This window comes from Astatotilapia calliptera, chromosome 1, assembly GCF_964374335.1.
Source record: "Astatotilapia calliptera chromosome 1, fAstCal68.1, whole genome shotgun sequence".
Taxonomy (NCBI): domain Eukaryota; kingdom Metazoa; phylum Chordata; class Actinopteri; order Cichliformes; family Cichlidae; genus Astatotilapia; species Astatotilapia calliptera.
The window spans coordinates 25,460,794-25,479,606 of record NC_137422.1 but is presented as its reverse complement, the minus strand read 5'-3'; the positions used below and the strand labels follow the sequence as shown (position 1 = coordinate 25,479,606).

The following is an 18,813-nucleotide window of genomic DNA, read 5'->3' as shown; positions in this document are numbered from 1 at the left end:
ATAATTAAAGCTAACGCCGATAGTGAAACCTTGTTTGATTGTAACAGTGGTAGTAATCGCTTGCCTTCCATTTATTTAGTTTCAGTTGGTGGAGATAAGCGTAAAAACAATGTAAGATGCAAAATAAGGTACTTAATGAGCCTTTGTTAAACTTCAGGGAAACAGTGAGAGCCTCGTTATCACGCTGGGAAGGCGGTGATTGGGTCATGAATAATGTATCGGGGTGGGAGGAGACAGTTTCGGCGTTGACTGTAGTTTAGTTGCGAGCGTCACGGTGTGTATTGAAGACCGGGACATGGTCTGAATGGCTTTCTTTACAGTCACTGGAGGAAGTTTTCGTTCATCGAACACCAGGTAAGATCGATTTAACCACTTCACGGACTTCACCAAGCCAGATGTTACTTTTTTTGTGCGTGTGGTAAATATATTGTTGCAATCTGAGGAGTTTCCTTACTTAGGTTTGTAATCTGCGTTATCGACATGTGTCTTTTAATCCCAATTTAATGTCGATTTCATGGATTTTACGCACTCCGTGCGTCTGGAGCAGGAAAGAAATCAGAAAGCTTGATTCAGTGAAGTCGTTGTGAAAAATGACAAACCACGGTTAATCTTTACAGAAAGTATACTTTTAAAAGGAGGATGACCTTCATGAATTCCAGCCTATTTTTATGCTCTGTTAACTCTTCAGAGAATGAGTTAATAACTGATAGGTCGCAACTTTTTTGGGACAGTTTGACATTTGCTGAGTGTAGCAGCAGGTGGGGCAGTGTTTATGTTAAAAACAGCGGGTAGAAAAGGGTATTTTGTGTGGACGTGGGCCAGCGTCTACGATGTGGATTCCAATCCATAGGGGCCAAAAAGCCAAACGGGGTTCAGCCATAGCGTGTTCATGTTGTGCCCTGAAGCTTGATCAGTTAATCTTACTAGTCACAACATGTTGGACGAATGAAGGAATCTGCCACAGGCTATTAAGAACCTGCTGTTTTAGGTCTGATGGTGCTGCACTGCTTCTCATCTTAGGCCTCTTTTTAAGCATTGGTCCTCTTTCTTGTTTAAAAAAAAAAATATCTAAATCTAAAAAATCTAAATCTTTTCCCTTTACTGCAGTAGGAACACCTGTATGAGCCAGCATTCTCACGAGGGAATGATCACAGTGCTGAATGCTCCCTGTGCGATTATTTACCCCACTGATGTGTACAAACAGAAGTGCACTATTATCCTGAGCTGAAATGCAGACCTGACACTCCTTGCATTCTCCCTTTTTATATTATTATTATTATTATTATTATTATTATTATTATATAGAGAGGACAATAGTCATAGGGAAGGTGACTGGGGTCAACTATGCAAACAGGGCTCAAATCTCAACCTGGCGCAAGCAACAAGAGGTGACAGAGCACAGCCTGTTCCCAGGATTGCTTTGACCCATATCTGACCTCCCCACTTTTTTCTTTTCTTTTTAACGAGCATTAATAGAAATTGATCAAATCCGAATTTACTGTGGTAATCCCGCTAATCCAGGGACCCCTGAAGGGATTCTCCAGATGGTCTTGCTGCAACTCCTAAATCAAGGATTTCATTGTGATAATGCAGCTCTTTCCTTTTGCTAATTACGCTTAACAAAAAGCATGGTAAATCTTTAAAAAAAAAAAAAATCTTTCATTGGGAGTTTACATTAATTTTTGACTGTCGTGTGCATAGTATGGATTTAAATCTTTTCTCGGTGTCTTAAAGTAATGAAATAAACATTTCAAATCAGTGCCTCATCGCCCTGTTATGTTCCTATTATGCATACAAACCTTTGCAAGGTGTTCTTCCTTGAACAGCTGCAGCCCCAGTTGTTCTTTCCCGATATGTAAATCTGCACGGAGGACAGTTTCTTCTCTCCCAGAGGAAGAAGTGGTTTGACGTAGCTGTATGTCATTAGGCAACAGATCACCGAGATTAGCGGGCACACACTTCTCTGTGTTCTCAATGAGCTGTTGTATCTTTAAAAAGAGTGGGAGAACATCTGCTTGCCGCTGTATTGTTCCCAAGTGCTTTTCACATTCCAGTTTTACAGATAGGTCAGTAATCATTTTTGTCATGTTGTGCTATCATAACATGGAGTCTGGCTGTTGCTGTCAGTTCCTGATTTATGGCACCTGGCCTCAGCGAGCCTCTCTCCAATTCACTCCTAACATTTGCTCAGCAGGCTTTAAATGTTTCCTGTTGTGAGATGAAAGCCACACCAACATCTCAACAAGGCTAGCTCTGCTTTCTTTCACCAGTCTGGCCTGTGGTGGATGACACAGTTTTTTTTGTTTTTCTTTCCAAAGACAAAAATACGAAAGACCCAACAATCAAACACAGAACAGGAAAGAAGATTTGTTGACAAACTGCACGATCAATTGTTGAAGATGTGGTAGTAGTTAGTAGAACATGGGTTAGGCTATCTGGAGTGAAAGGAAAACTCACAATATCATCATTAATCATTAGTCACAGCTTTCTAACACTTTCTCTTGACTCCTTCCATCAGAACGAGGCATGGCTGGGAAGCCTTTCCGAGCCACCTACATCTGGACCAGCATCATTTCGAATCTGCATACTCGCGTGGAGGTCAAGCGTCGGCGTCACAACCTGAAGTCTTACCATGACTGTTTCTTGGGTTCAGAGGCAGTGGATGTGGTGCTGGCACACATCACCCTCAACCGTTTTTTTGGAGATGAAGCAGTACCCCGCTATAAAGCTGTCAAACTTTGTCAGGCGCTCATGGACTCAAGGGTATTTGAGCCGGTGGGAATTAAAGTATTTGGGAAGGAAAAGAAGAAAACTACATTTGAGGACAGCAGTTTCAGTTTATACAGGTTCCTGAGTCCAGAAAACAACTCGTCTTCTACGCTGACTGGCACCAATTCCCTTTCCACTAATACCATTGAGAGTGGCTATGACTCACCGAGCATTGAAAGAAACACAAAGGGCTATAGTCCTCTACGGGAAAGGTACAGACATAAAGTAACTATTTTAGATGTAATCTGTGATTTGCTTAGCTCTCATTCCTTTAAGGTAATTGTTAAATCCAGTTTAGCTTCAGATAGTAAGATTTCTAAAAACTGGTTTGGCATGAACAAAAGGATTTGGAGTCAGAACATTCAGTCATGCATTGATTTCACAAATTTTCAGTTTCAGTTGATAATTTTCAGTTAATGCTTTTTCCCAAATCTAGTATTTTATAAATAATGATTAGGTAGATATAAATCATACTGATTTATCTCCCAAGTATTTGATTTGTTTTCAAATTGAGGGTTTGGACTGGAATGGTACTAACATGGTGCTTTTCTGCTCTTATTTGAGCACTCAAAGCGCTTTCCTACTGCAAGCCTTATTCACCTATATTCATATAAGCACCTTGTTCTATCCCTAAGCAGTTTTGACATAACAGTCACGCACTCACACTTTGATCGATGTATTGGGAGCAACTGTCCAAGGATACTTTGACATGTCAGACCCTAAACCATCAAGCTCTCAGTCAGTAGCCAACCTGCTTTACCTCCTGTGCCACATCCATCCATCGTGATTGTCTGAATACTGAAAATAAAGCTGAGCACAAAAACAGAAAATGGGTGGAATGATTTGCAGGCTAGTATAGATCAAGTTACGACCATCATCAATCAAGGTGTTATGTTAATATGTGAGACCTCTTTTATAACACTAACTTCTTGGGTGACCTCCCAATTGTGACACACTTTTGAAACACAAAATTGTACATTTTATTGTTTAATTTTTTTAAGCTTTATTTATCCAGTTAAATCACTGACATCAAGAATCTCTTTTACATGGGATATCTGGCCAAGATGAATGCACCACTAATGTATCAAAACAAACATCAGATTAAATTAACGATATAAAGACTTGCTCACATAAAACACTTGCACACATTCGTAAACTGTAAGGATTTCGATCAAACTTCTTCTTCTTGGCTTCATCTCATCTGCCTCGGCTTGAAAGCATATAAACAAATATCGTGGTGAGCATCTAAACTTTAAAATTTCCTTTACCTTGATGCTGGAGAGTTCAGAGTTTTACAGAGGCTGTTAGGATAGCAAAGGTTGGCAGAATGCATTAAGCATACGGGCTAACACATGGCCTCAGCACTTTGTGTTTACACTCTTTTGATCTCTTTAAAATCTGATCTTGTTGTGGGAGGGACAGACATGGGCAGACAGCAGGTCTGATGGCTGTAATGAGAGATGAAAGATTCAAAGGAACCATATGCTGTTTTAGTGTTTGGACAAGGCTTTTGTTATTTGCAGCATGGGTTAAGTCAGTCTTAATAGGTATAATTTAAACAAACAGGGAAAACAGTGGCTTTTGTTTAATGGAAATCCTGTTTGTCCTATTTAATTTCAGTCAGAAATAGCTCATTTGCAAAACACTTATTTGCAAAATAAGCATTTTTAAAAATGAAATATGCACAATCAAAACAGCAGCAAACTGTGATTGAATCAGACATACTCCATAAAACATTTGTTTACTGATGCCACTTCTCTTCCTGTAATATGTCTGTTTATTTTGCCTCCTCTGTTTTGACTGATTGCTGCTATTACGCAACTCTGCAGGAAAGAAGCGCAAACAACAGACAAATCACTTGAGGACGTGCTGGGAAACCTCAACCTCAGCTCGACGATTACCCCTCAGATGATCAACCTCGGCCTCTCGCAAGAGCGTAAGTTGCTTTCTGTCTTTGATGAGCGTGACATAAAACAGGCGTCGTGTTTTCATGCTGAACATGACTCAGCATTCTCGACGTGTCTGTGTATTTGTGACTTGTATGGTGTTTTCACAGTTGTAGATGAAGTGTGGCACCAGCAGGCAGTGTTCAGACTGTTGCAGTTAATAGAGCTCCCCCTGTTGGAGAGTTTGTTAGAGGGCAAGGAGACATCGAGGCGTGCCCTACATGGCATGGACAGCGACCCGGACCTGTTGTATACATCAAGCTACCTAGACAGAGAGGTTCTGAAGGCCTTCAGTGAGGCTCAGTAAGTCCACTCATTTTTTCTTCTTCTTCGTTTTATAAACGTTGATCAATTCACATGAGTGTTTCTGGTGACCTTTGTTAGACTTTAAGACCTTCACGCCACGCCTCACCAGATTAGCTGGTCTGCTGATACTCATTTTCTGCTGCTCTGCCGACGTAGAATGTGTATAGAATGGCACAGCATGTCTATTTGCACTTGTCCTGCTCTTTAACTTAAAGAAAAGCGCTCACCAATTGACCACTGCTTTTTTTAATTTGGTAGTAAAATTATGTGGAGGTGTAGAGATAAGAGTCATCGTAATAATGGTTATTCATTGGAACTGTGTAGTGTCCCTGCATTTACATGTAGTAGTTATATGCACACCACAAAACTGCAAAACCTCAGTTTGACTTCAGACTGCCTTGAACTTTGTTTATTAATTCTAATAATAAAGGCCAAATTTCAAATTCACATATAAATATTAAATCATAATACTTTCCTCTCTTCAGGGCTGATGAGTGGATGTCAGGAGCAGTGGACTGTCTGGAGTTTCTGCCTGATGACCTGGTGGTGGAGATCAGCCGAGGTCTGGCCGCCTGTGGAGACGACCTGATCCGGTGTAAAAGACTACTGTATCAAGTCCTGACTAAGCACTACGGACACACACAACAGCCACCTCTGCTTAGCAACCAAATTTTCGATATCCACTGCGGCATTTCTGAACTACTCGGTATGAGAAGGCTCTGTCAGATCTTTTGTACAGATACAAGTTTACAGTGATAGATGTGAATCAGATTTTAGGTTTATGTAACTGCATCCCTGCCTTTTTAATGCAAATTTTGTGCTTTATCGACAGTGAACGGGAAGCGAGAGCAAGCTGTGGAAGCGCTCCAGCTGAGCCTGAAGCTGCAGGACTCTCGCAGCAGGGAGGAGCTGCGTCGGCTCCTGAGATTCATGTCTGTTGCAGCCAAACCGGAGGAGGTCAAACTGCACAAAGAGGTCAGCGCTAAGGGTGTATCTTGTGGAAGTCTGTACATTTTTGCTGGCTTTTTACTAACCCTACATAATTCTCCTAGATTGAGAACCGAATGGCAGTGAAAAGGTCTTTCTCACGTGCCATCGTCTACAGCAGAAGACTCGCCAAAGGAAAGGTGGACTTGATGGTTCTGTTCATGATGGATAACCACTGTGATCTGTTCAAAGTGAGTGTTCCCAGTGTTGTAGGAGGGATGTTATCTTATGTCCTTTACAGCCGCTACAAACAAGTAACAGCATATTTGTTTGTAGGAGAAGTTATAATATTTTGCTGTCTCTCCCACCAGATTCCTGTCTCACTGCACAAGATGGTTAGTGACAGAATAACGAATATTGTGAAAGGGAAGGATCCAGATATGTTGACAGGTTTGCAGATTTTTACCCCTCACAGGCATCATTGCGTACATTCAGATATTTAACTGTTAACTGGGGGCATAAAGAGGAATTAATTTTTGGTTTTCTGTCTCTCTTTACTCCAGGATCAGCGTACTCAACAAGAGTAAGCACTGAGGTGTATTCACAAAACGCACGAAAAACCACTAAAGAGGAGCTCGTGTCTTTATTGCGGACAGTCCACGAGAGCCCTACGCTCTCTGATAAAGAAAAGAGACGGCTGCTTGGACAGTTTTATAAAGGCCATCCGGAGATATTCGTTCAGTACTTTGGAAATAAATTGTCCAGTATCAACATGTTGTTACAATAATATTTATTAATTTAAAAAGACCATATACTATAAGGTAAAGAAGAAAAAAGCCAATGCAATCCAGATGATGTGAAAACGTCCATGTCAGCGAGTGGATTTTATTTAGACTACTGAACGCAAATGTGAATTTTAATAATCTTAATTATTTAAGGAACTTGACATTTTCTTTTGGTGCAGGACGCTAACATGAAGTTTTAAATGAAACTGTTACTTTCCAAGAAAGACAAAATGAACCAAGTGTTCTTTAGTGATTCCCCCCCCCCTCCCCCCCCCCCTCCCTTTTCTCACTGCAAACCATCTTAATGGCTTGATGTTTTGTAGGCAGAAAAGGGCAAATCTGCTTGCCAGATTTTTATTTTTTAAAGATGTAAATGTTCCGTGTGTTTGTGCAATAGAAACAGTGTTACCAGTCAAAATGTTCTCAATGCGATGTACAGTATAGCTTTGTGTAAGTAACCCTCAAACGGAAATTTGAAACTGGAAATTTGAAAGTCTGATGTTGAACTGTAGTAAACAATAAGACGCATTCATGAGAATCAACCCTCTGGGTTTTTGTTTGTCGCATCACATCAACAAAACAGATGTTTGTGCTTTTTTTTTTTTCTTTTGTAACTGAAAACCTTAGCTCCATTTTAGTGGCAGCTTCAATGCCTTTTAAGTAAGGTTCAATAAAACCCTCTGCACGAGACAAGGAAATTGCTTCCATATTTCTATGGAACACTATATAAACTTAAGAAGGATCTAAAATTTGTAGATTCCACACAAAATGTGTTTAAATGAAAAAAATAATTTGCCACCAGAATGCTGAAAAACCCATCAGTGTTCCAGTTGTTAGTTTACTTTAACAAATTATTTTTGTTCAACAGACCGTTGCATTCATTTTTTTTATTACTTGACTGACTGAAATCTAATGTTGCTTTCAGCTGAGTTTAAGAGGAAATGTGAAACAGTTTTCATCCTGTTTGTTAAATAAGAAAGTGAATGGTTACGGAGTCCTGAGATAATTTGAAGCTAGAACACTAAATCACAAAACTAAAATATCTGTAATAAATTGAAACTACTAAAAGCTGTAAGAGAAGACCGACAACTACTTTACTTTATATGCGTTATTTGCATCATATGCATTGTTTTTGCTTCTGTAAGAATTTGTGTCGTATGGATTGGGCAGATTGTATGTTGCTAAAGAGCATACAAAGCTGTGCTAGGTAGAGAAAATTACCTTCTGAGCACCATGTGAAAACAAGCAGCTGGTTGGTATTAAAAATGGTTGCTTATGTGCAGTGTTTTTGAATTTGTCATAAAATGAAGATCTGCTTGATAGTGACAGCAAAATGCTGCTAACCAACTAATTGTTTAAGTCTTTAGTTATTAAATTTATAGACAAAACATAGATTCTCCCACAAAAATTGTAAAGTTTTATATTGTGCCCCCTGCTGGTAGTTGTCACAATGAAGCGTTACTTCAGTTTCAAAGTCAACCCCCCCCCCCCAAAAAAGAGCACAGTCGGGTTACTTCTTTCTCACTTTTATTGAAAGAAATTGTCTTTCCTCCAGTTATCTAAAAAAAAAGGAAAAGGGAAAAAAGGAGCTTGCTTCCACTTTGCAATTCCTCCTCAAACATTGCCAAAACTGGGAGGTGTGCCAAAGTCAAAGGCTGAATTAAAAATTTTGTACAGTATAATGGTCAGTCTTTAAAAATAAGAACTGCTGACAAAACAAAAGCCACGAAAACACTCAGGTGCGCAGACTTTCTGTAGGTTTGTGTGTGTACACTGCTCTTCTGTACCAAGATCAGCTGATGTATAATCTGTCAGGTGGACATGTACATTTATCCTATAGGACCAGTGGTTAAAGATTACATTCTTTAGTTTATCGAATCCTCTTCTGTTGGCGTGCGCGGTAGATGTCGTGTATGGGAGGAGCGATCGCTCCTTTATCATCCTCCTCGTCTGAGTCTGCGTTAGGCCTCTTGAGTGACTTGGCAATAGTGTGGTTCTCCATGGATCCGTTGCCCTCCCCTCCTACATCAGGCTGTCTACCAGTGATCAGCTCTACAGCAGCATCAACAGCTACAAAGAGCAGGGGTAAAAAAAGAGAAGCAGGTCAAATGAAAAGTACAACAACCTGTTAACACACAATTAGGCAGTGTAAAACAGCTGCTCTGTCACTACAGCATCCATCACCACAGCTTTTCTTCTAATGTGACTAAAAATAGAAGTTGTATGGATTCATCCTAAATAAAGACTTACTCTCAGGAAGTGTGCATCTCCTGAAAGTTTCCATGAGCTCATCCACTTGAACAAAGGGACCCTGCAGCAACAAACAATCACACACTCTTTTGAATCCAAGCAGCAAGGAGAGGGGAAAAAAACTGTTCCTAACATCTTTTATTCATTGCCAGTAAATATGAGCTTGATAAGTGTTAAGCTGCTGCTACTAACAGTGAAGCACGTAGGCGGAGGGAGCAGCTTCATTAGGATGACAGCAGCTGGGGGGACTGGGAAAACTCCACCAGGGACAGGGTGTAAACCTGGAGCTGCAGGGAGAAACACGAGAAGCTACGTCAAAGATGAATCCTTTCATGCTTTATGCAGCAGAGAGAGCAGTGGAAAGATGCATCGTGCTCGTAGGTTTACTGGATTTGAGGACTACGTACGGGCAAGGTGACGTGGCTGGAAGGGGATCATCTGATTTGTGTCTGGTTTGGGATACTCAGGTTTACGGTCAACTTCGTCCTTTAAAGCAGGTACAGAGGGTGCCACCACAGTCTCTGGTAGAAGTGCTGCCAGTTTGGCACGTGACACATCCTACAAAAAAGACACGGATACAAATTAAGTATCAGTTCATGTCAGCAGAAAAGCTGGAATCTGCTTATTTTGCAGGAACAGGATACTGCGACGCCAAATGGGAAAACACACACCTTGTATCCAAGGGCCTTGAGTTCACTGGTGGAGCAGGGATAGAGGTCCATAAACTTGTATCTATCTACGAGTAAGGCCGTTTCTTTTCCCTCGTATTCATCCTTAAAGGCCATGAAACGCCTGCGCTCGACTTTCAGAATACTGGCTAGGTCTCCTATGTTGCTCTCGAAGGCAAGGAACCGGGCCCAGATCTCACTGAAAAAAACAAAACACACATCACAGTTAATAAACATTGATATCGACAGTTATGACATAAACGTACATGTATGCAATTTATTCAATATTTGACATTACCCCGATTTTTCTGGTGATAAGCTTCCTGAGGTGAGGACACGTTCAAACAAAACCCTGGTGTTGTTATCCTCTGAAAGCCAAAAAACCCCCTGATTATTTACAACAACAACAGGAGACATTTTTGCATTACAAAGGAAGAAACTAAGACATCACTATTTCTTTGATATCAAAAGTAACCCACAGAACTTGTTACGTACCATTGAGGTGTGAGAGGTAATCGATGTATGCAAGTATGTACTCTGGAATGTCGCCATACTTCTTCAAACCCAGCTCAAAAATTTTAAAGGCCACTGATTTATCCTTTTAACAAAAAAACAAAAACAACAAAAGCCCTTAGACGTGTATGCGTGAAAAACACACAGTTCATACACTACACATCTGATCACGTGTTCTTACCTTGCTGCAGTAGTATTCCATGAGCGCTGCGGTGACGTACACATGATGACGTGTGCGTGGATCTTCTCTGGCTTTTTTAAAGATGGTGCGACCTGATTTGATGCCCTCGGCTCTCCTGGCAAACTTCATGTACTGGATGTAGACCAGTGTGGGGTCGATGTCTTCAATCGCCAACAACTTGTTATAGATGCTGTGGACCTTTTCGTACTTCATGCGACTCTAAGACAGCAGAAAAGGAAATGTGCCGATAAGCCAGCGTGCCTCTTTCAGTCTGGGTTACAGCGTGTGCAGAGTTCGTAATGGACCCTCACCTCCTCATAGTCAGCAAAAGCAAAGTATAGAAGCATGTTCTTTTTCAGAAGAGTCCCGATGGCACGTTCATAGATGTTAGCTGCCTCATCGCTGAACAGCTTTGAGTTATTCATGTCCTGAGGGGTAGGGGGAGAAATACAGACATATGGGACTGTTTGAGCTGAAGTTTGGCTTTATTTGAAAAATACTTAAGAGCCTTTAAACAAAAATACACATTAAATTTCACAATGATAAGGTTAATCTCTTACCCCTTTCTCTGCCAAAAGTTTGCTGGACTGCTCCAGGTACTGTGCTGCCTCATACCATATGTCAGGATGGTGGCCCAGGACGAGCAGGCACTGTTCATAGGCAAACATCACTGCACCACAAAAAATAAGAGTTAGTGACTAAAATATTGGCTCTTCACCACCACATCTCAAGAATGCACGTGGAGAAAGGCGTCAATCCACGCCCTCTAGTGGCTTCAATCCCACATGTCATGCATTACCCACTGACTACAGTTGAAAACGTACTAAAAAATTACATATCAGCATAACAACTGGAATTACAGTCCTCCCGACACAAACACAGAATAAGATTTACCAACAACAGCTTGGCCACAAGCAGTTACCTCTCTTTGTAATGAGGGTCTGGTCTTCTGTGCGCAGTGGGTTGCTTTTTTCCCACTGAATGTACTTCTTCCACATTTCCACCTGCTGTGCTTCCTGAGGGGAGTTCTGAGGTGGTACTGATGGTGCATTCCTGTCCAGCCCTTTCATCACTGTCTCATACTCCTGAAATATGGAAACAATACAGAAATCTGTATTAGCTTTATAATGAGAGTACACAGGACAAAGGACTGCACGTAGGCCTGTACATACTTGGGACACTGTGCAATATCTCACCTTAGCTACTCTCCTGGCATTCATGTAGTCTCTACTTCGATCCTCAATCATCTTTTTGGCCAAATGTACATTGATACCCTGTTTGTGAGACAGACAAGTCAGTCTACCAGTCACTCGGTACTCATGATGAAAAACCAAAAGCTCCATTTAAGAGCAGAAAAAGGTGGACCACCCGCCTCTTCATATTTGCTATAATCTCTCCAGAGCTGTTCAATGTTGATCATCGGGTTCACGCAGCCTCTCTGGTACACCCGCCGTACTGCGGTGATTCGCTGGTTCTCTGCATATGAACCCACAGCCTCACTAATAAAACAAAAATTTCAACATTAAAGAGATGCTAAGAGAGCTGAGTAGCAATAAGGTCATGAAACAAAAATCACTTACACTCCCTTGAGGAAATTGATGTAATCCACCCAGATCTGAAAGAGTAACAGATAGCGGTTATGCAATAGTAGTTTAAAAAACACTCATACCATTAGTACAAATACATTGTTCAGATTTGCATACCTGATATGACATAATTTCCATGCCAATTTTATCCAAGGCAAAGTCATAAGCCTGGGCCATCTTCTCTCTGATGGCAAGAAGAAGAGGTGGAAAATTGTATGGCAGTAAATAAATGCTCAATAAAACAATGCAGCTTGTCATCTTACTTGTAGCTGGGAAGCTTTCCTTTGGTCTCTCGAACATATGAGAGGTAGCATTTCCACAGGTCGATGTGCAACACTTTCATTAGGCATCTCTGAAACAACTACAGGGGCCAGAAGATGTTAGACAACAAAGCAGATGGAAACACACTTTTATATGTCACATACAGTCACAACACTTTCTCCTAACTATCTGACTCTGGATGCAGATCATCTGTTTACAATGTAGCAGGACTGCTACATTTAACGGCATGAAGTTAATTTATTGTTTTTATTTAATATTTATAAGGGGGATAAATGTTGAAAAGCTTAAAGACATCTAAAGACACACTGCTAGTGTGGAAACCTAGTGAGAAAAATCCCCCAAAGTGTCATCAATTGAGTTCAAAAGAGCAACTAACCCACTTCTAACATTTCAAAGACTTATTATTGATTTATAAAATTAATATTTTCTATTTAATCACCATTTCCAGGTGCTTTTTAATGGGTACTATAATTGTCTGTATGCATATTCCCTTTGAAATCAGAAACAATACTTAACTAGTGTATTTAGGAAGTCATACCACCCTTCCCAGATTTTAAAATTTCACTTTCAGATTTCACGAGTGAGGCGGACACTTACCTTTTCTACCTTGTCATAGTTTTTAGCCTTGATCTGAAAATAAGAGTGTAAACCAATGTTAATTTTCCAGTACTTTTATGGCTTATCGGAAACATGCATTCATGCAAATGTAACAACCATTCACAAACGCACGCACATACACGACCTCAAAGATCAACAAAGTGAAATTCACACAAGAATGACAAACTACTTTTAGAAAGGGGTTTATTTTCATTGTAGTTGCGCCACATTACCCAGGAAAAATACTGAAATTGGACTTCAGGCTGAGAAATCCAGTATTCAGAGAAAAAAAAAAGGGCCCTTTTCCACATAGCTCAAAGCCTCAGGTGTGCTCGATCCATTAGTAAAAATTTGCAGCGATGAATTTCTTACGGCCTACTACAAATGAGCTGAAACCATCCTCCGGTACGTAGAGGTAAGGCTGTTATTTCTGTGGCATAAGCACTGTAGAAATGTGTAAGCACATCCATTTTTATCCATAGTGCAATAATAAAAATTTGAAAAATGATTAGGGGGGGTGGGGGTGGGTGCGCTGAATTAGGCTTATGGTAACAAAAACAATAACTTTGCATGGCTACACTGACAAAGCAAAGGTCACTCCTATAACACACTTAAGGAGGCTTAAATATGTAAAATGTCACAGAGATGTCATGAAATTATTAACAATGTCCTGACACTGCAGCTTAGACAGTTTACAGATTAATGTTAATATTTACACAGAAATGTGGACCAAATTCTAAACTAGTTGTTTTTGTGCGACCTATTAAACAAAAATACTAAGACTGCAACGTTCCTATGGCTGTAAGGCCCAATGTAACTGCACTGGTATGTACAAAAGCCATTTTAGACCTACAAGAATAACATTAACATAAAAGATTTCAAGGTCAACTACAATTAATTAACGGTGGAACTCAATTTTCAATTTTTTTTCAGTCATTAGGAAATGTCTTAAGGCGCTTAAGAAATAACCTACACTTCCTACTCTTTAAAAAAAGAACAAACCCAGACATAAAGCACCAGTAAACCTTTAATAATAAGAGGAAGAATACAGTGACATGTAAATCTTTGAACAACTCTTCAAAACCTGTTACAGTTACTCCGAAAAATAAATACTGTTAAATACTCTTTAAAAAAATAGGAAAAGTTGCAAAGGTGTGCAGCAACTTTTGCATGCGACAAAACTTTTCTTCGAATGTAAATGTTGCTCAAGAAACAATAAAAATCTAGGGGACACTTATATCACCACATCAGATTTTGATGAAATATTCAAGTTAAAAATCCTTTACCACCAAACACTGTACTTTGTTGATAAAAAAATGAGATCATAAACTCTTTAATGGCCACCTTAATATCTATCGATCGATCTATGTATATAGTAAAGTAAAACTTTAGTTATTTAAGCAAGCTTTGACATAGGAATAGAAATGGCATAAGATTTAATACTAGAATGTCTAAGCTTTCTGAAATGTAGTGTATTTGGTTGGGTTACTTGCTGAAAGGGTTAAGTGTGAGAGAATCACAGGTAGCTTTGTCAACAAAAGCTTTTACTAGAGCTGATGCAAATCCTGTTTTTGTGTAACACTGGAACAGAGAAGTTACATAATGTGCACAAATTACACTGCAGTGATGTTTTGTTTGGATGCATCTGCCTAGGTGGTTGTAGAAAAGCTCCTCCTGATATTTAACATGCCACATCCCTTTTTGCACTAAGTTGCATAATCGCTTCAAGCACAAAATTCTACTTGAGATGACTTGCTGCAACACACCTTTTTGTTAATGATTTAAAGCTTACTATCAGCTTACTTCAACTGAAAAAAATGGAACGATCACAAGAAAAACATGAATATAATTAGACAAACAGCTTAAAGTAGAGAAAGCACTTCAAGGCAGAAGATTAGTAAAGCCACATAATTTCTATTAAAAAAAAATTAAACGCAACTTCTCCACTATTTGTTGAAGATAACTACACTGAACTTTCCTTGAGGTGCCCTAGTTTCTGAGAAATGCAATCAAAATAGTCCTAATGTATAAGAGTGCGGATTTTCTAAGTTTCCAATTTTTGAGGTCCACCATCCAACAAATGAATACAGTACTGGCCGCTATCTTTCAACACTGCTGTTATGGTAGCACAAATCTGCAGTTCATATGTGAATACACAGTAGCTCAACTGCATTTAGTTCCCATAGTCATAAAGGTTATACAGGAGGATCCACTCTGAGAGAAAACAAGACACGAACTTAACAAACGTAGGCACACTTTACCCTGTTGTTTCCTCTCAAAACATTATCCATCATAGCACAGGCTGCTCATACTGTATAACTCAAACAAGTTAATGCACCCTGAAGGAAGCCCAAAGTAAGTTAGCCCCATTGAGCTCTTCTTACAAACTGCGTGTAAAATATTTTAGTAAGGGTACAAAATATAGATAAACCTCAGTCTAACAGTTAAAAACAGCTGGTTAGTCTCACTATAAAGTGCCTATATTAATCAGACATAACTTTGTATTTTGATCAATGTGCTGTCTCAACATAAACCCAACTGAGCCGTGGTCTCTAAAACTAGGTCTTCAAAAGTGGTGAGTTATGAAGAAGACATGCTATGATCTGCACAGAGCAAATGAAGTCTTTAGAAAATGTGCCTAACACACACAAAAGAATTTTGCATCGACTTTAAGTGAAGAACACTATGACGATTTTTGACTACTTAACTCTTTAATTTTTTTTAAGTTGAGATCATCCCCCACATACTTACCACACAGACTTTCTTTCTACATTATCATAAAATAAAAAAAATAATTTAAAAATATACATATATTACTAACACATTCATCAAACTACGATAGTATAAAAAGGCCTTCTGTTGCTGGGGGAAAAAAAAAAAAAACACTGTTTTAGTTATTGACTGTTATTTCAGCTAACAGAAGGCTTAATGCAAGTATGCTGGAATAAAAACTGGGTTTGGGGTTTTGGAATTAACTGTTTGGTGGAGAAAGAGGACTAAACAACGTGGGTTTAAAAAACAAAACAAACTTTAAAAGTATTGTATAAGATCAGATTCAAAAATCAGCTTTATTAGTCGAGCATGCTTATCCATATAACAAATCTGACACTTGCTTAGAGCTCTTCCCTGCCATCTTCTGTTGCTACTAGCTGACCTCTAAAACTACACACACTAAAAGCTTACTTAACTTGAAATGCCATATTTTTTAATGTCAGTACTGTTTACATTTTATTTGCTTTGCATTTTATTGTAAATGTTAATATTATGTAAAATGGGGGAAAAAAAAAAAATCAGTCTACTGTCATGTCTTCTGCAGGTCCACAGCTTTGTTTAAAGCTGACAGTAGATGGTGTATCTACTATTCGTTTAAAATTTATAATTACTTTCCTGCTTTAAAAAAAATGGATCCTAAGCAAACATCTAAAGTTAGAAACCACATATGTTCAAGTTTGTTTTTTTTAAATAGAGCGACTTTAAATAAAAATATTGTTTACGAGTCAAGCTTCCAGACAAAAAAAAAAAAAAAAAAAAAGAGGCACCAGTGATGTGTAGATGCAACTGTTTTATTTTAACCCTCTAGCTTGTCTGCAGCAGATTACCAAGCAATAACCCAATAATAACAGTAATAGTAGACAACTCTTTAATAGCTTGCTGTTGATATTTTTAGAGGGCCTAAAAAGTGTGGACTTTAACAGTGATGCTTTACTGATGCAAATTAAGGAAATTGCTACTGGTCGTTTTAGAAGAGACTAGTCTGTTTGGAAAAGCACATCTCTCCCTGTATTTCAGTGTGTGAAGACCAGGGGTGGACACATGGGGGTGATGTAACTTCACACAGGGAAGAAACCCCCTCAACCAGCCAACTACAGCCACTAGAACCTCAAATAAACCCACATTTGGTGCACAGCACAAAAGTAGCAAGTCTCCAGAAGGCAGGAGTGGCCTTTTAACTGGAAACTAAAGTCTGATGATTTGGTGCAAGTTCCTGTGTAACTTTTGGAAAGCACTGGTTTAAAATCAGTTGCAGTCATCTTCTGCAAAGGTGAAGGGCATCAAGGTTATTTTATTTGGTTAGCAAAAATTATTTGTTTGGGGAGGGGGGGGGGGGGGGGGGAGAATAAAAAGTCATTCTATCAGTAGCAGCGAAGCCTGTTGATGGCATTGAGGCAATAGGGTCACTTGTCTTCAGGAGGAGTGGGGAGAAAGAAAGGGCCACACAGTTAAAATGTTTTTATACAGTTACCCAAAAGAAATGACACAGGAGGCAATAAATTGACACAACAAGTGAATAAAAGGCTAATGCACTCCAATACTATTAAAATAGTTTTAATACTGTTGCAGACCAAACATGCAACAAATGCACTTTACCCCATTAAAAATATGGCGCAGAAAATGTGTACTTTAAAATCCTGGGAACATAAGAAGAATTTTGTGGAAAAGATACTGTTAGAACTAATTCCCCCTTTGAATTTTTAAAAAGGCACAACTCTTAAGAAGTCAAGCAAGAGCCTGGGAAATATAAAGCGTTCCACATCATTCTTCACACATGTTCAATCCATGTCCTTCAGGTTTAAATCACTTGTTAATCGTGACTGTTGATGGCAATCTTGTAATGAAAACTACAAAATTTAGGACCAATAGTTCCAGCTGAAGTAGGCAGGCTCAGCGATCCAAAATAAGAGTTGCGACTTTATTGGTCATTAAAGTAAGACAGTTTGGTTGTGTGAAAATCACATTGTTGATCATTTGAGGAAAAAACTAAAATCCCAGCCATGCACACTAAATAAAATTTAAAAACAAAAGTCTTAACCTCAGCTTCAATGTATAGCTTCCAGAATCTGCCAGAACTTGGGAACTGTGAGACAAGTCGCTCATATGTCTTCCTTGCTTTGTCTATGGGTTGGTTCTAAAGAAGGAAAATGCATTGACACCTCACACTATTTAACATATCAAAAACCAGTCATGGGAGGAAAAGATTTTATGGCTGCTTTGTATTCTAACAGTTTATAACCCAAGCCCAACCACCCTTATTCCCCAGTTTCCTTAACCCCAGGAATACAACTCTGTGTCACTAAACCTGTGCTTCTCGAATCAGAATGCTCCATGCGTCAAGGTCATATGGGTTTTCTTCCAACTTCTTCTCTGCCTTCTTCACCTTCTCAGGGATATATTCTGCTGCTGCCTGCAAGACAGCACAAGGGCACAGGGACAACATAGTTATGCCTCTGAATAGTGCTGGGAAAAACTAATCTAAGGGCCCATCTTGAGGCTTAGAACATACATAAGTAGGTTTAGTATTCTATGGTAGTCAATAATAGAATAACTGGCTACAACACTGCAGGTAGAGAAATTTACGAATATTTGGGTGGTAATTCACATTACAAATACAGAACAATGTCCAATTAGCTGGCATGTTAACTCCTTTTACGTGGCGCGACTAAGACTACATTCGATTGATGTGTACTAATAGATTATAAAAGTGTTTAAATTAACTCAATTGGTTTAACAACAAGCGTTAAGTCGCGACTTTACTACAAACGCTTATACTCAATATGGCGAACGACGGGCTAAACTTGCAGCTTTCAGTCGTAACCCAAACATACATATCTGCTACTAGTACTAGCTAAAATCGACGTAGAATAAGTCGAAACATAAGCAAATACTACCGCTTTGTCAACTTGCTAACATTATCCAAAATAACACGGTGTAAATCATGCATTCTTTTCAGCACGGGTTAGCTTGACCCGCTGCGTGTAGCTACCTGTTCGGCCGTTGCCTCCGTCGACATGGCTGGAAGAGTAACCTAGGTTAGAAATGTCTTTATCAATTGTGTGAACACTCAAAGAATAACGCGATGGCACGTTTTTTTAAAAACACTTCGTAATCGGCATAGCTTCAAAAAACACGATCACATTGCCATCAAGCGACTAGCCGCTCAACGGCTCGCCGATGTCTTAAAATGGCGTGACACTGGTGTTCCGCTCCGCCAATGGCAACAACAAT

The 18,813-nt window shown here is 39.4% G+C and overlaps 2 protein-coding genes across 2 annotated transcripts; one reads left to right on the top strand and one right to left on the bottom strand.

Moving 5' to 3' along the window:
• Positions 1 to 215: 215 nt before the first annotated feature.
• On the top strand, positions 216 to 8,011 carry depdc7a (DEP domain containing 7, paralog a). The gene is made up of 9 exons (XM_026170096.2): positions 216 to 354; positions 2,519 to 2,981; positions 4,599 to 4,705; positions 4,826 to 5,018; positions 5,507 to 5,727; positions 5,854 to 5,996; positions 6,074 to 6,199; positions 6,320 to 6,398; positions 6,512 to 8,011. The coding sequence occupies exons 2-9, from the start codon at positions 2,527 to 2,529 to the stop codon at positions 6,733 to 6,735; spliced, it is 1,548 nt and encodes a 515-aa protein (XP_026025881.1). The 5' UTR covers positions 216 to 354; positions 2,519 to 2,526; the 3' UTR covers positions 6,736 to 8,011.
• Positions 8,012 to 8,243: 232 nt separating this feature from the next.
• Positions 8,244 to 18,813, bottom strand: cstf3 (cleavage stimulation factor, 3' pre-RNA, subunit 3). The gene is made up of 20 exons (XM_026170083.2): positions 18,572 to 18,813; positions 17,888 to 17,992; positions 17,621 to 17,716; positions 12,811 to 12,843; positions 12,195 to 12,292; positions 12,049 to 12,115; positions 11,926 to 11,960; positions 11,718 to 11,844; positions 11,542 to 11,619; positions 11,268 to 11,430; positions 10,906 to 11,015; positions 10,657 to 10,773; positions 10,346 to 10,564; positions 10,147 to 10,249; positions 9,950 to 10,019; positions 9,655 to 9,850; positions 9,391 to 9,541; positions 9,176 to 9,270; positions 8,984 to 9,044; positions 8,244 to 8,803 (listed from the first exon to the last, which is right to left on the bottom strand). Exons 1-20 carry the CDS (start codon positions 18,596 to 18,598, stop codon positions 8,604 to 8,606), a joined length of 2,151 nt encoding a protein of 716 aa, XP_026025868.1. The 5' UTR covers positions 18,599 to 18,813; the 3' UTR covers positions 8,244 to 8,603.